Below are 15,486 nucleotides of genomic sequence, written 5' to 3'. Positions count from 1 at the left end.
GAGCCATGAAAGCATTTGAACCTGACGAGTTCATATTTTGACGGCACGTTTGAAGTCTGAGACAGATGCATGACCACATGAATTTCAAACTTCAAATTGCTCAGTTCATGGCCCTTATAATATGGCCTAATTCACACCTGGAATAGTGTTTTCTTCTACAACTTCAGAAACACTGAGTTGTCATGTAATTTTCGGCAAAGAGAATTTAACCATATATGATATGCGGTCTTGTTGGCGCAACTGTGGGTCTATTTAAGTATATGCGGCAATACATTAACAAACATTGTTTGTTACCAGTATTGTATATATTATTGTTATCGACTTGTGTTCATAATGTGTGTGTTCATAATATGCATGTGTCCCCCCGTTAATATACATTGCCATGGACTGTATTATGCGTTACGTATTTAGTTTGCGTGTGTTTAGCAGATGGGTGCACACACCAAGCATGTCAAGCCTCACCTGCATTCATTCATTCTTTTAAACACTCACTCGCAGTAAAACTAGTTTTTCTCCCGATCATATACTCGTCAATCCTAAAAGTTACCTCTGTGTCAGCTGTTCTTTCCCAAATGATTTAAAGGGGACATATAATGAAAACAACACTTTTCCTGGGATTTGGGGTGTTGTTTTGGGTCTCTGGTGTTCCCACAAGCATACAAACTTTGAAAAAATTCCGTACATGATTTTTTGAGTGAGATATGCGCTGAAAATACCCCGCCTACAGTTACCAAACGAGCGAGTCAGTTTCGGCGCTCTCCCACTTCGGCGCTAGCCATATTACCTCCCACTTCCCCACTCCCCTCCAATCAGACGATAGCTAAGATTTTGTGGACCAGCCGACGAGCAGTTCCGGCGGGGGGAACTCGGCGGCAGCTCAGCTCCGGGAGAACAATCCCTTTCTCTGCTGGACTGCCGCTGAGCTCCCGCGCCGGGGCTGCCGGACTGCCGCCGAATCTTTGGCGGCAGTCCGGAGGAGGAGATATGGAGGAGAAAGGGAGTGCACTCCCGGAGCTGAGCTGTCGGACTGCCGCCGAGCTACCCCCGCCAGACTAATTGTTTGCATGTTTGTGCTGTGTATAGCCCTACGTGTGTGTGTGGTAGCTTATGTTATATTTTCAACCTGCCTAGGCGCATCAAAATAGCAACACCAACTGTGCTATCCGCTAGGGCACTCAGACCAGGATTTCTTCGGTCAGTGGCGTAATTGCAAAATCTTTCAGTAAGATAGCACCATGTATCATTTGCGCCGGAACACACTTCTGCTTTTCGCCGACATGCCTCTCAGGGCGTAAGTGTAGTGGCGTGAGTTTGCTGCGGGGGGAAATCAGCTTTGCGCCGGATGCAAACTAGCAACGATGCATGCATCGGTGTAGATGGTCAATTGCGCTGGGTGCAAGATAGGGCCCCTACAGTGCTTACGTAACAGTTCTCTCTGTCAGTTGATTCTATGTGAACGCCACGTTAATTCCCAAATAGTAATAGATGATAATTGTCTAAACTACATATTCAGAAGTATTACAGTCACGGCACTCACTTCCTTAAACCCACAGAAACATCCTGTTGCGTTCTCCTAAATTGCCTCAGAGTTCATACTTTTAGATATTGCTCTTCCTCTCAAACATGTCCCTCCCGTCATGTCTAAATGTGGCCTTACGTTGCTGTGTTGATCCTTCTGCCTAAAACAAACCCAAGATCAGCTAGAGGTTTCTAAAAAGTCAAAGACACAGAAAATCACGCAGGAAAATGAACACCCTTATTGAGCATGTGGAGCCAATGTGGTTCCAATTAGGAGGACTTTGGGCCTCTGAGATTCCCCGTTTGGTCGTTGGCCCTGTGGGTCCTTGAAGGAATATGTGTGTACAACATTAAAATGAAATCCTCTGCAGTTAAAGGAAGTGAGTACCACAAGTATACACTTTCTTTACTGCTGGTGTATTTCAAATTACACATGACCCAACCCAGTTTTTCTCTGTTCAGCTCCCCAATGGAGTTTGAGTGAAGTAACTTTTTCTTTGTGATAACTTTAAAGTGAGGGCAGACCCCAGGGCCCGGGTGTGTCCGTCCACCAGACGTATGTTTGTGTGTTGATTTATGAGAAGTGTAAATCTCAGATCCTGGCCTCAGGCTTCCTATGGAGAAAGAAAACAAAAAGCACATTTTAATTTGGCACCCCATCTTCCCCAGGCCATGTCTGTGGGGAAATAACTGTTTGTTTTTATGAATGTCTTATGAATATGTATGAATATTTAAGTACAAGAGTGCAACAGCCCTTCTCCCATGATCTTAAAATGTCAAAATTTAGTCGAGATTCGATACTGCAGCGACGGTTCCGGCGCTTGGATGATTATTAATTCCGTAAAATCTAATAAAATCAGATTCCAATATATGTACAGAGTCCTATAGCATGCATCCAAACTGCCTGTTCAAAGCCCAGTGTGAATTGTGGCAATCTGAAAATCCTGATCATTAAGTGGTATAAGATAAACGCAACAACAACAACATTAACAACAGAACACAATGACACCTCTCAGCTTTGCTTCAATCAATAATTCATTCTGATGATGAAGACTATAGGAGCTGCACTTCTCTGTCGTCTTCATCCTCCTCTCTGCTGCGTGTTAGATTTTGAAGTCTGCGGATGATAAATGGCTCTGTTTTAATTTAAACCCTGAGCCCCTTTGGCGGCGGAAACCTCACATTTGCACTGTGTAAATGACAGTTGGCTGTCCGCGTGGCAGAGCCGTCTACCCACCAGGACGGCCATGACTTCGGCTGCACTGTTGTTTTTGCAAAGGATCTTGATGCACAGGACTTAGGAAAATAGGACATTTTCATTTGACTCTATTTGTAAGTAAATGCATCTACATAGTAAATGCATCTACAATACATCTCTGTATCCAAAATACTTACAGTGTACCTTACAGTCAGATACCTTTCATTAAGCAGCAGCTACGTGGCTGGCCTGCATTAGGGTGATATGCTGCGGACACTGTGGGTCGAAACCAGTACCTCTCAAAGGAAAAGCAGGTTGGAAGTTTCTGCATCTATTGCTTTAAGTTAAACCACTACATTACCAACGCACACCCATCATCCCCACGGTAACGTTATCGATGAAGTTAACCCCCTGATGGGTAAGCATTTAGTAACGATATCTCGGACCATTACTGTGTGTGTTCTGCTCTTCTTCTTCTGCTCTGTGAATGCCATCTTTTCTGACATTTTATTTCTTGATGAATTATAAGTGATCATGGTAAGTCAAATACCTTGGAATAAATGGGAAGATGTTTTAAGGTTCTAGATCTCGTGGAAAAGCTATGAAAAGATAGCTGGATATCACAGAAACAAAGCTGCACACACAACCCCAGAAAGAATTCTTCAGGATCATCATGGGAGAGGTTAGCTATTTAGCATGTAATGTTAGCACTTACTCTTAGTATGTAATGATAGCACGTACAGTAACACCTTATAATAACTTTCTATATATAATAACTGGTATAGTTATAAATCCATCGTAAATCTGGGTAGACACCCCCACTTGTGATGTCCCTGGGGGGTCGATTTTGAATTTTTGGGATTTTTTTTATTGGTTAATCAATATCACAACTGGTCGTCAAATAGGGCCCCTTTAATTTGGCACTTATTAATCATCTATATATGTCTGTCAATGTATATTAAGGTATTTAATCATTATTTCATCATTGACATGAAGTCCTATAAATGAATGCAGGCGTGTGCCGTCCATATGGGCAGGTGGGGCAGCGAACTACTTTACTGCGGAAAAAAGATTTCCGCAGTAAATTATTGCTCTAAGTCTATTTTTAATAATGTGATTGTCACATTAACTATCTATAGTTTTCTGTAGGCTTTCTGACTATTTTTGGTCGGTTGACATCAAACTTTGGATGATGGTGGCGAACTAGTTGAGTTTAGCGTGTCATGCAACGTTGGGGCAGGGCAGCTCAGGGACGCATTCCTCCGTTTTTTTTATATCATATCCCTGCAGGCTGCAATAAGAATTGCAATCTGCGCTAAAAGAGGCCAATATGGTCGTAAAGTAGTCTGCCCCATGGTCATATTCTAGAATTGTTCTTCTTTTAACTCAAATTATTCCGCCAGTATCTTGCGTCTTTCCTATAACAGATGCAGATGGGACGAGTGGTGTTGCACCTGTGATTAACATTGTTGATTTTCTGATAAAAAAAACATTTGAGATGTTAAAATTGGAAGAGAAGTTAGCCATCAAAAAACTTGGCCCCGACAGACCGAACATAAACATTATCTAGCAAACGAAGGATAGGGGTAAAACTTACCACAGAACTTTCTCCCGAGCATGGTATGAAAAGAAAAAATGGCTATGTGGTTGCTCAAAGAGAAACGCTGTGTTTTGTTTCCCATGTCTACTTTTCGAGCAAGTGTTCGCACAGGACAAGGGAATATATGGACCACGGGTGTGAGTGATGTGAAGCATCTATATATATATATATACATAATACAATCTTATATGTGTATTATATATACATATTAAAAAAACATAATTTGTTGATGTGGTCATATGCCAGTAGTTTCTCCCCCCCCCCCCCCACAAAAGGCTTTCAATTTACATAATTATTAGTGTTACCGTATGTATCGTGGCACTAACTTAAACACTCTCCGCCCTCGACATGCTCAGCCACGTTGCATTGGTATGGAACATCCAAACCGTCTCATTATTCACTACAAATTCAGTTAAGTGGTTCTGTTGAGTTTAGGGTAGTCAATTCCCAGCCAAAAAGAACTGGGTTTAATCCCCAATATCCACAGCCTAACCTAATGTACATCCATGAGCTAGATGCTCCTAAACTCTACCTGCAAGTGTAGGGGTAAGGGGCTAAAATGGATAAAAGTATCTCCTTAATAAAGAAATAGTAATAGTAGATCAGAAATGTGCTTGTGTTTTAAACATGTAAGGCGTTCCATATATTGTGGGTGGTCTGTTACACGCAGGCCTGCCTTAACGTGCCATTGGGCCCTGGGGCTGAGCTGTGTCGTAGCTCCCCTGAGAGGGGGTCTTACAATGAAAATGTGTAAATGCCATGTGTCTAGAGTGCAAAACGTATCAGTGACCCTCACTGAGCCACACACATCACAATATTTATATTAGTAGATTATAGATGACCAAATAATTGAAGGATAGACAAGGTGATTATGAAACCATGTTCCATGAAATTTTGATTTAACTCCATATTACCAAAAGAAAACATGATCCAGTCTGCAGAAACATAAACACACCTAATAACAGCATATTAACAAGTCGGAGGTTCCTCTTTGGCCTCGGCGGGGCCTTGGGAATCCATACACACACACACACACACACACACACACACACACACACACACACACACACACACACACACACACACACACACACACACACACACACACACACACACACACACACACACACACACACACACACACACACACGGGGCGGGGGGGGGTTGGGGGGGGGCTATCATGAGCCAGTATAAAATATTTATATATATTATATATATATATATATTTTATACTGGCTCATGATAGGCCCCACGGTCGGCGTAGGACCAAAACAATGTCATTTTTTGTTTGGGGCAGAGGCCTATCATGAGCTGCAGTATTTAATATATATAATATATATAAAATACTGCAGCTCATGATAGGCCCCTGATAGTCGTAGGCTTCAGCCCAGGTATGCCCGATTGCCCGTGCATGAATTTAGAATCACAAGCCAAGTCATTCCTCTAGAATGCTTTTGTGTTATGGTTCCCATGTGGGTCACTGGTAAATTGGGCCAATTAGAAGCCACAAAAATTCATATCAAATGACGGACAGAAAATTAGACAAATACCAAAGCAATTAGATTTTTCTTAGTATTTTCTTGCCTCGTGATAAACCTATGATCTTTGTATGCCCCAAGAAATCACATTGTTTTGGGCCTACGCCGAGCGGGGGGCCTATCATGAGCCAGTATAAAAATAAAAATAAAAACTATACTGCAGCTCATGATAGGCCCCTCGTCGTAGGCCCTGGGGCTTCAGCCCAGGTAAGCCCGTGCATTAAGGCGGCCTTGGTTACACGGGATGCAACATCAGTGGAAGGTCAAGCTGTAGGCCAGCAGCCGTGGGAGGCTCCTTTGCTCTTTTGTTCCAGAACAATCCATACAATCATCCAAAAGTTGCAACTTATTCTGCTGCTCGACTTTTAAAGAAACCCTTGAAGAGAAGACGTGTCACTACCGTTTTAGCCTCCCTGCGTTGTGTCTGCCAGCTGCTTTCCCAATCCCCCCCTCCCCCTGCGTTAGCCCAGCGTTCCTCTGCTGCTGGTCTTGCAAGCGTCCCCGCGGTATTTTAGGAGAAAAGTGGAGAGGCAGCTCACTGCGCCCTGAAGTTGTGGATCGCCATCCCTCTAAATATGTCAGGGCCAGGCTGGGAGCAGCTTGCTCGCATGGCAGCTTTTAGAAGACATTTAAAATGTAAAAGACATTTGCTTTTTACTGCTTTTATCTTGCCTTCACCCGACTGCACTTTGTTGCTTCATTGGTTTGTCTTAGCAGGGATTTTGTTCATTATTTATTATTTCATGAAATGTAATGTAATTGTTTGGTATTTTCCACAATGAAAGACTAAGTATTATCTGAAACCCATGCTTAAGTTCAACAACTCTATAAAGAGCTATAAAGAGCTTGAGCCCACTGGACTTGAAATGGATGTTGCCATAGTAATGAAAAAACTGATCTAGTAAGGTGACAGAGCCAATCAGAGTCCAGCCTAGTGATTGGCCAGCCAGTGAAGTTGTACTTATGGCATATATTGAGCAACAGCACTGCTTCAGCAGTTCTCAGCAGAGTTGTAGTCAGCACAGTGCTCTAATAATAGACGTGATATCCACATATACGCTCCTCACGGTTCCTCCTCCGCTCCTCGCTGCACGGCCCACTCTTGCTCTGACCAGGGGCCAGCTCAGAGTTGCTGGCAGTGCTGGTCGTTAGGGTTGTTAGTTAATGCTGTTAAAGGATTTGGCTTGTTTGTTAAGACCCCAGGTTAATTGGTACATTGCCTCTAATTGGAATTTTGTTACACTCACCTCCTAGCGTGTGGACATGTATGGATGCCTTTGTTGGCCATCAGTTGACATCCATTATATTCCAAACTAGTTTTAAGCAGCTCCCATAGCTGTGTTTTAGTTGTATCCAACCCAGGTAAGCGCAATCATCCTGCCCTGGCTAGGTTGCTTTCTCGATACGATAGTGCCCACAAACGAACAAATCCGTAAGTTTTGATTCTCTGTTTAAACGCTGCGTGCATTCTAACAGATTTTATTATTTATGTGCCAAGCTAGTGAGTACATTATAGACTGGGAAACTTCTGCGTACTGAGCAACATTGAACTATGTCCTGAGGGGAATGTAACTGCAAGTGCTCACCTTCACAGATGTAAGAATGAATGGTGACAACTGAAAACAGATATTACTTTGGAATTTTCCATTTGTGGGCACTATTTGAGAAAGCTAACTAGAAAGGGCTGTACATCTGTGCTTACCTGGGTTGGATAAACAATGATACAGCTATTGGAGCTGCTAAACACTCACATGGGATATAATGGATATCTATTGATTGAGGACAAAATCATGGGTAATTTACATCTTGACATAGACAATGTAAACAATTAACCTGGGGTCTTAACAACAGGCCATATCCTTGTGGCAAGGTTTTATGTCCTTTTCCCTGGTCATCACTGAAACAGTCCGATAATTAACAGGAGCCTGTTACTCTCTGGCTCTCTGGGGTTTATTGTTGTGATGTTTCTTTTTTTTTTTTTTCATAGTTGTGAATAATTTACAACACCGATGTGAGGCAGTGCTAATGATTCGCTGGACATGAGTTTAAATGTGCAGTCTGCAGCGACAAACTTACATTTTGAAATCAGATCAAATATTAAAGGGGAACTGAAGTGCTTGGCGATTTTCTGATACAAGGGAGTACTGCTTCATATGCATGCTGGGAAAATCAAGGTCTGCAACGTCAACCCTGTTTCCACAAAATAAAGCCTGCGAAAGTTGGCCCATGGAAAGCATGTCACTGTCATTTGCAAAACACAAACCACGCAGATGACGTGCAAAACTCACTTAAATTAAAGACTTGCTAAGCTTGACAGTTCCCTTAAAGTCACTAAAAGCTGTATTGCATCATTGAGAGGTATTTTAACACATGTTGTCTGAAAACCAGGGCAGATTCTGGTACATCTCCAGGGTCTGTGCAGTGGGATGAGTTCAAAGCCGCGGGGAAATATTCTACAGACTGTAACCTGCAGAAAAACAATCTAAATCAATTTGTCCTTGATTCTATCCAAAAGAAAGTGTGTTTTACAAAGTCTCCCGTGGGTTCGCCTGATAGCGTGCTATGCTAAGCCGTTAAGACTATTATGGACTTTGAGGAGCTCTATTACTGTAATTAGAGAGAGATACAAGGCAGCTCCAAATCAGAGGAAGCAGAATTATCCCAGAGTTGTGGTGATTGTGCTGTGCTCATCACACAGTCTGATTTAAAGGTTTTGGGAAATTCTTCACTTTCTTTTCATACAAAAGATTTCTACATATATATCAAAAAGCAATCGGTTACTGAACATTGGGTAGGCGTTGAGCAGGGCTGGATATCTTAGTAAAGCCTTGTAGTTGAGGGCAGGCTGTTTTATGTTATCTAAGAATGTATTGTAGGAGGTGTAAGATATGAGGTGTGAAGACATTAAGTAGTAAGCCCAGATACCAGCAGGTCTGCGGTCGCCTGCTGAGACCTCATCCCATCTTTCAGACGGGTGTTTGGATGTTACATTTCTTGGCTGTGAACTGTGGTTCATCCTAAGAGTGTATTTAAGAACCCGTGGCAGGCACCAGGATGACAAATCACAATTGGGGCTCATTTGCATGCATAATGTCCCTACAGTATGTTATAGCAGTGATGCTACCTCAGCTCTGTTTACAGATAAATTAAGATGGGAACTCTGCAGCTGCTGCCAACAAGACCAGCCTTGCAAAGGCTGACTCACGCCTTGATTCAGAGAGAATTACACTGATATCTTTCATATGCATGTCATTAAGGTTCAGGTAGGAGGTTAGGATACCTTGTACAAGGAGGCCTTTATGTAGACTGCAGATATTGCAGACATTTAGTGTACAATAGGAAGTATATATACAGAAGTACTAAAGTGTACGATATATGAATATAGGAATACTTATATACCCAACATACATACTCAATTGTATACTCTCTATATTCTCATCAATACATGGCGCTAGTAGGTGGGAATGTCAATGATAGAAAACTAAATATATATATACATATAAATAAGAATAGCAGATATTTGCCAAAGTAAAAATTTGCAATTACATTGGTGTAATGACAATTCCATACTTTTCAATGGTATGTAAATATCTTGTAATTCGTGATTTGAACGCAAATATCAAGCAAATTCAGCGTTTCCATCAACGTCAGAATGTTGAGGTGAGGGGGAGGTGGAAGTGGAGGTTTAAACACAATGACTCCTCCCCCCAGCGCCCCTCGGGTGTCGCATACCTCATTGAGATCGCTTTATTAAGAAGAGATCAATGGAGTTCCGTGGCTGGGCTCAAGGTTAAGGTGTAGTTAATTATTCATATTTAAGAGCACACGCCTCTTCATTTGTTCCAGTGTGCTCCTGGGACGGCAGCAGTGGTGTTGGAGCTCTGTGTGCTCTGAAGGTCAGGTCCTCCCCTTAATGAGCTCCACAGCGCTGGGAAACAATTAAGACGTTTAGCCCTAATGACTCTGTTGTCACATTGTCAGTGCACCGTGTGAGTGTGTGTGTGTGTGTGTGTGTGTGTGTGTGTGTGTGTGTGTGTGTGTGTGTGTGTGTGTGTGTGTGTGTGTGTGTGTGTGTGTGTGTGTGTGTGTGTGTCGTTGTCTGTGCGTGGGTGGGAGTGTGTGTGTGTGTTTGTGTGTGAGATTGAGATCTCCAAGGCCTTCAGCACGGTGTCTTTTGTGTCTTTTTATTGTCTGTTTGTATGTCTAACATTTGTGGTTGTTTGTTTGTGTGATTCACTGAGAGAGTAAGTGTGCGTGTTTATGTGTTTGTATATAAGGTGCTGCTGATGCCACAAAAATAAGAATGTGTGTGTGTGTGTGTGTGTGTGTGTGTGTGTGTGTGTGTGTGTGTGTGTGTGTGTGTGTGTGTGTGTGTGTGTGTGTGTGTGTGTGTGTGTGTGTGTGTGTGTGTGTGTGTGCTGGGCCCTAGGGTGCATGAGTGCCTGCGTCCATGATTGCTTTCATGCCCATACTTTACCTTTCAAAACTAATCTAAGCGGCTCCTTCTCCCGTTCTGTGTCTACTTACTGGTCTCTAAATAAGGCAGCTTTACATCGCCTAATCACAAAAACAGCAGCCAGCTGTTTTCCCCCAAAATAACAACCTCTTTTTTCCCTCATTGTTGCCTTCAAAACAAAAGCCCTCCCTTCTAAGAGTTTAGGGAGGCAGTGGGACTCATGGGAAATATAGCTTTTATTCCAGAAAACCTGTCTCCGCCTACAAAATTCCTCGCAGGGCCCTTCAGTCTGAGCCTGTGAATTCCCACCAATCAGACGACTCCGGGAGAACGGGAAAGATGAGACAGGAGAAGGAAAAGCTTCTCGGTAAACGTAAAGGCTATTGCTGGCTCTGATCAAACCATGTCACCAGTGTGAGAGAAGCGCTCTGTAACTCCACTGTCTACTGGCGTCTATAGTACCACTACGGAATGGTTGTGGAAAGGACACAGGGAGACACACATTACACTGGAGGGAGATCTTAATGTCTTAGCTGTGCTAAGACATTAGCAGCATTGTCAGTATCATCATCATCCTCATCATCATAATCCTCATCATCTTAAAGCGTTAAGGCCCCCAAATTCTGGAACGCGCTCCCTAATGACAGCAGAGCGGCGAAATATGAGTTTGCCTTTAAAACTCTCCTTCAAGGCGAAACGTCGATTTAGTGGCAGCACTTGGTAGGAATAGAGTACAATATTCATAAGAATGTTTTAATTTGTGTATTAGCCCATGAAAAAAATGAATTATTTTGGTTTCGTACCTAGAATGAGCCCTTTGCATCTATAGGGAGCTGTTCCTCTTCCACGGAGCCAATGGACCGTCATGTTTTTAGAGTTGCCCCAAACCGAAGGCTCTAGGGAGGTTGCGTTTGAAAGTTTTCATCATATGGCTATCTTACTTGTAAGCTATGTCCTATACTTTTGCAGACTAAATAACTGTCTACAATTTATACATTTCAATTTCCAATGGTTACTAGTGCTGTTGTTACCGATGACATGCTTTGGAAGTACATGGCACTTCACAGGCCAACATGGTTCTGTACGGCGTTGGGAAGGGGGGGCGTGGGGAGGTGTGTGTGTGTGTGTGTGTGTGTGTGTGTGTGTGTGTGTGTGTGTGTGTGTGTGTGTGTGTGTGTGTGTGTGTGTGTGTGTGTGTGTGTGTGTGTGTGTGTGTGTGTGTGTGTGTGTGTCAGAAGGGGGGGGGGGGGGGTATTCAGTGGATTGCAATCTGCAACCTCACCGCTAGATGCCACTAAATCCCACACACTGCACAATTGAGACAGACATTTTTGGAAAGACATTTTTTAAACCCTGAGCTCTTTATGTATATTTTTATGTATATTTATTTTGTATTTTAACACTGACTTCAAAATGGTTTATTGTAGATATTTTATCAATTGTATTTTAACTATTATGTTCGGGGGTACATCACTTTGGCCCTATAATGTATTTCATTTATTTACAAAATTGTAATGGTTTTTTTGATGTTTATTTTTAAAGTGTTGATTAACCCCCTTTTCCAGCTTGCAATTGAGTACTATGAGATTTTAAAAAAAGGTGTTTTGGCCGGAGAGTTTTGGGAAGGAGGGGGTTGTGTTATCCCCATGGTTACGACCTACGGCAACTTGGCAATACTTTTCTAGTAACGTCGTTTTGTGTGAGTGTTGTTGCAATGAGCGATATTGAAAATGAAATGCTTCCCACATATGGCGTTTTATCACTACTGTGTGAGAAACATAACCTTCTCTTGGGATATCTCTTGGGACTAGGTCATCAAACTAAAGCACTGCCCAGACAGAGTTCCACAGTTGTGTCATACTATAGATGTCCGAAAAGCTTAATTTTATCATTGTCAGAGATCATCATAATCATCTTAATTATAATAAAGCTCATTGTCATCATAAGATTAATATAGTAATAATAACTATATAATCCTATCATAATAATGATGCTGGTTGTATATTTATTATAAAATGCATGAGGTTTAATTTATTTGTGCGATCAACCTCCTCTGAAAACTGTACCCTGTACCACTGATATATTTCCATTTTCTATTCGCTCTAATTCCTCCCTTCCTTCCCTTCCTCCCCTCCCATGCACTCATTTTCCCACCCAGCACCCATTGGTGGGTTATTCCATCAGGTCGCTGCACCAGAGATTGCTTTTCCATCTCTCTCTCCGTATATTTCTTTCTCTCTATTTCTCCGTCTCTCCTTCTCTCTCTCTCCAACATGTTTTAAATGGAGTAGGATAATAGTAATTTATTTTCCAAGCTTAATTAGCCAAAATAATCATTGGAAGAAAGATCTATGAACATTCAGAATGTTGAAATTAATTAAAAATGCTTTTCCATCTCTCTCTATACGTCTCTCTCTCTCTCTTTCTGTAAGTCTCTCTCTCTCTCTCTCTCTCTCTCTCTCTCTCTCTCTCTCTCTCTCTCTCTCTCTCTCTCTCTCTTTCTCTACGTCTCTCTCTCTGATGGTTCTGTTTGGATGTGTTACCAGTGGGATGCCATCACAGAGATGGACGAGGAGAACCGACCAATCCACACTTTCCAGGTGTGTCATGTGATGGAGCCCAACCAGAACAACTGGTTGCGATCCGGCTGGATCCTGCGACATGAAGCCCAGAAGGTCTGTTGATGCACAATGCTCACATTCTTTAGAATCTTTTCAAATCTGCGGTCTTCCGACAAACCTTTCTCCTCTCTTTGACTCAACTTTCCTCCTCTCATCCTTTTTTAACATCCAACTCTTCTCACCTCTCTGTCACACTTTCTGCCTATTATTTGTTCAACGTTTTCTTTACATTTTAACCTGACCTTTTATTTATATTTGTTCCGCATTTCCATGTACGTCACGGCAGAAAGTAAAGGCCAGTAATATAAATAAACAAAAAACATCTAACATTCAGAATTGAATATCTTCCAGGTATATAAGCGTGTGTATGTGTGTGTGTCTGTTAGAAATGAGTTTGAATCGTTTTTTGTGTTCTGTTCCATCGTGCCTCCAGGTGTACGTGGAGCTGCGCTTCACGCTGAGGGACTGTAACTCCATACCCTGGGTGGCTGGCACCTGTAAGGAGACCTTCAACCTATTCTACCTGCAAACCAATGAGCCGCTGCCCACCGCCACCCGCTTCAGACCTGCCGACTACGCCAAGGTAGGGCAGCGGTGGGCTGAATGTAGTGGCTCGGCGTCCGACTCCCTTTGAAGAGGCTTGAGGTCCGATCCACAATGTCTGTCACCCTACCTGTAGGCGTCCACGAGCAAGAGGCCCGAGCCGCTACCTGCTCCTGATACCTTACTATGAACACTATTTCAACCTGTTGCCACCTTACACCCTTTGGTCCGAAAGCGACAGATAAACGTATTTGAAGAGGTATGGGGAGGAGCTTGTACCCAGAAGGGGTACAAGCTTGGGCTGAGAGTCAACCACAACTCTGAAACTACCCTGCCCACTAAACCATCCTGACATGTATCTGAACTCACTGTGAGTCACTCCCTGTCAACGTCTGCTAACAGACCAAATAGTCAAATAGTATATTGACATAGAATATAATCGCTTAATCTGTTATTTCCTTATTTACTTTCAAATGATTCTTTGTGGCCCTGAGGTTTATGCCCAATAAGTGCTCGGCAAATGAGTTTTGCTGTGGTTTGATTTTGTGTGTTTACAGGTAGACACAATCGCGGCCGACGAGAGCTTTACTCAGTCCGACCTGGGCGACCGTGTGCTCCGTCTCAACACCGAGGTCAGGGAGGTCGGACCCGTGACCCGGAAGGGTTTCTACCTTGCCTTCCAGGACGTGGGTGCCTGCATCGCCCTGGTGTCCGTCAAGGTCAGTACCAAAGGTCAAAGGTCCGGCAACTCCCCTCCGCACGCCTGGATCACCTGGATGAGCTTTGTTTTTTCTGTCGTATCAAGTATCTTGTGATTGTTAATTCTAAATATTAACTCAAGATTTAGTGTTTTTATTGAGTTGTTCCTTATGTTCTAGAATTCTTTGATATTTATCGCTATTGTGTTTTTTTTTGTACTTCATACATGACCCCTTTCACAGTACTGAATTTCCCTGTTATACAGCTTTTTGTTAATGATTCAACAGCAGAAAACTTATAAAATATTCTAACTCAATCATAGGATTTCATTTTTTATGAGAAACCAGACACTAAAGTAAAACCTGAAGCACAATCAGAAATGATGCCTCACACTATGCTTGCAGACATCGCTTATGCAATACCAATTTGACCCAATCAGTAAGGAAATGAAGGGCAGTTGCGTAATGTGGTTTTGACCACCGCGTCACATGGTTTATTTCAAAACTTAAATGTGCGTTTCCTTCTCATTGTTTACGCTGTTGAATCTTGCTGTGGTTGTCCTTTGTGGTTTGGCTGTGTGACATTATTGATGTTGTTGTTGTTGTTGTTGTTGTTGTTGTATATCATACTTGTTTTTGTGATCTTGTCTGCATTTGATAACAGCTAAGAAACAGTTGTGTGGTTCATTTAGAGTCTCTGTAACCTAATTTAACACCGGCATCGGCAGTTCAAATACTGTATCGATTTATTAATTGTCGATGCAGCTTATTTTTATCCTTATTTTGTGTATGAGAATGTGGCAGCAGCCCAATTGGACTTTTGTACTCCAGCGCTGCACCACTCCAGTGTCAAATGCCTTCAACTGTGAAGCCCTGGAAGCTAGTGTTTGAATAACTATACACTATATGCCATTTTACTTATTTGCTGTTTTCTCAAATACCCAATAGTTGTTATTTGGTCCAAATAACTCATTGTTTTTGGCCATACCTCATCATGCTCTTTTGCTTCCACGTCTTCTCCTCCCTCCACCACCCCCTCCAGGTGTTCTACAAGCGCTGCCCCTCCACCCTGCGCAACCTGGCTGCCTTCCCCGACACCGTTCCCCGGCTGGACTCCTCGTCGCTGGTGGAGGTTCTGGGCGCGTGCGTGCGGAACGCCGAGGAGCGAGAACCCCCCAAGCTGTACTGCGGGGCGGACGGAGACTGGCTGGTCCCGCTGGGCCGCTGCGTGTGCACCATCGCGCATGAGGAGTCGGACGGCTACTGCAGAGGTGAGGAGCATGAGCACTGCGTGTGTGTGTGTGTGTGTGTGTG

The 15,486-nt window shown here is 42.9% G+C and overlaps 1 protein-coding gene across 1 annotated transcript in view; it reads left to right on the top strand.

Annotated features, from left to right (window-relative positions):
* LOC132471663 (ephrin type-A receptor 6-like) overlaps positions 1–15,486 on the top strand; it is a 73,143-nt gene that overhangs the window by 9,646 nt on the left and 48,011 nt on the right. The window contains exons 3-6 of the mRNA XM_060070889.1: positions 12,857–12,985; positions 13,365–13,514; positions 14,032–14,193; positions 15,215–15,443. Coding sequence (XP_059926872.1) covers positions 12,857–12,985; positions 13,365–13,514; positions 14,032–14,193; positions 15,215–15,443 — 670 coding nt within the window. The remainder of the gene's footprint in view (positions 1–12,856; positions 12,986–13,364; positions 13,515–14,031; positions 14,194–15,214; positions 15,444–15,486) is intronic.

The sequence above is a fragment of the Gadus macrocephalus genome, chromosome 14 (assembly GCF_031168955.1).
Source record: "Gadus macrocephalus chromosome 14, ASM3116895v1".
NCBI classification, from domain to species: Eukaryota; Metazoa; Chordata; class Actinopteri; order Gadiformes; family Gadidae; genus Gadus; species Gadus macrocephalus.
The sequence above is the reverse complement of the archived record's forward strand: the minus strand, read 5'-3'. Positions and strand labels throughout refer to the sequence as shown.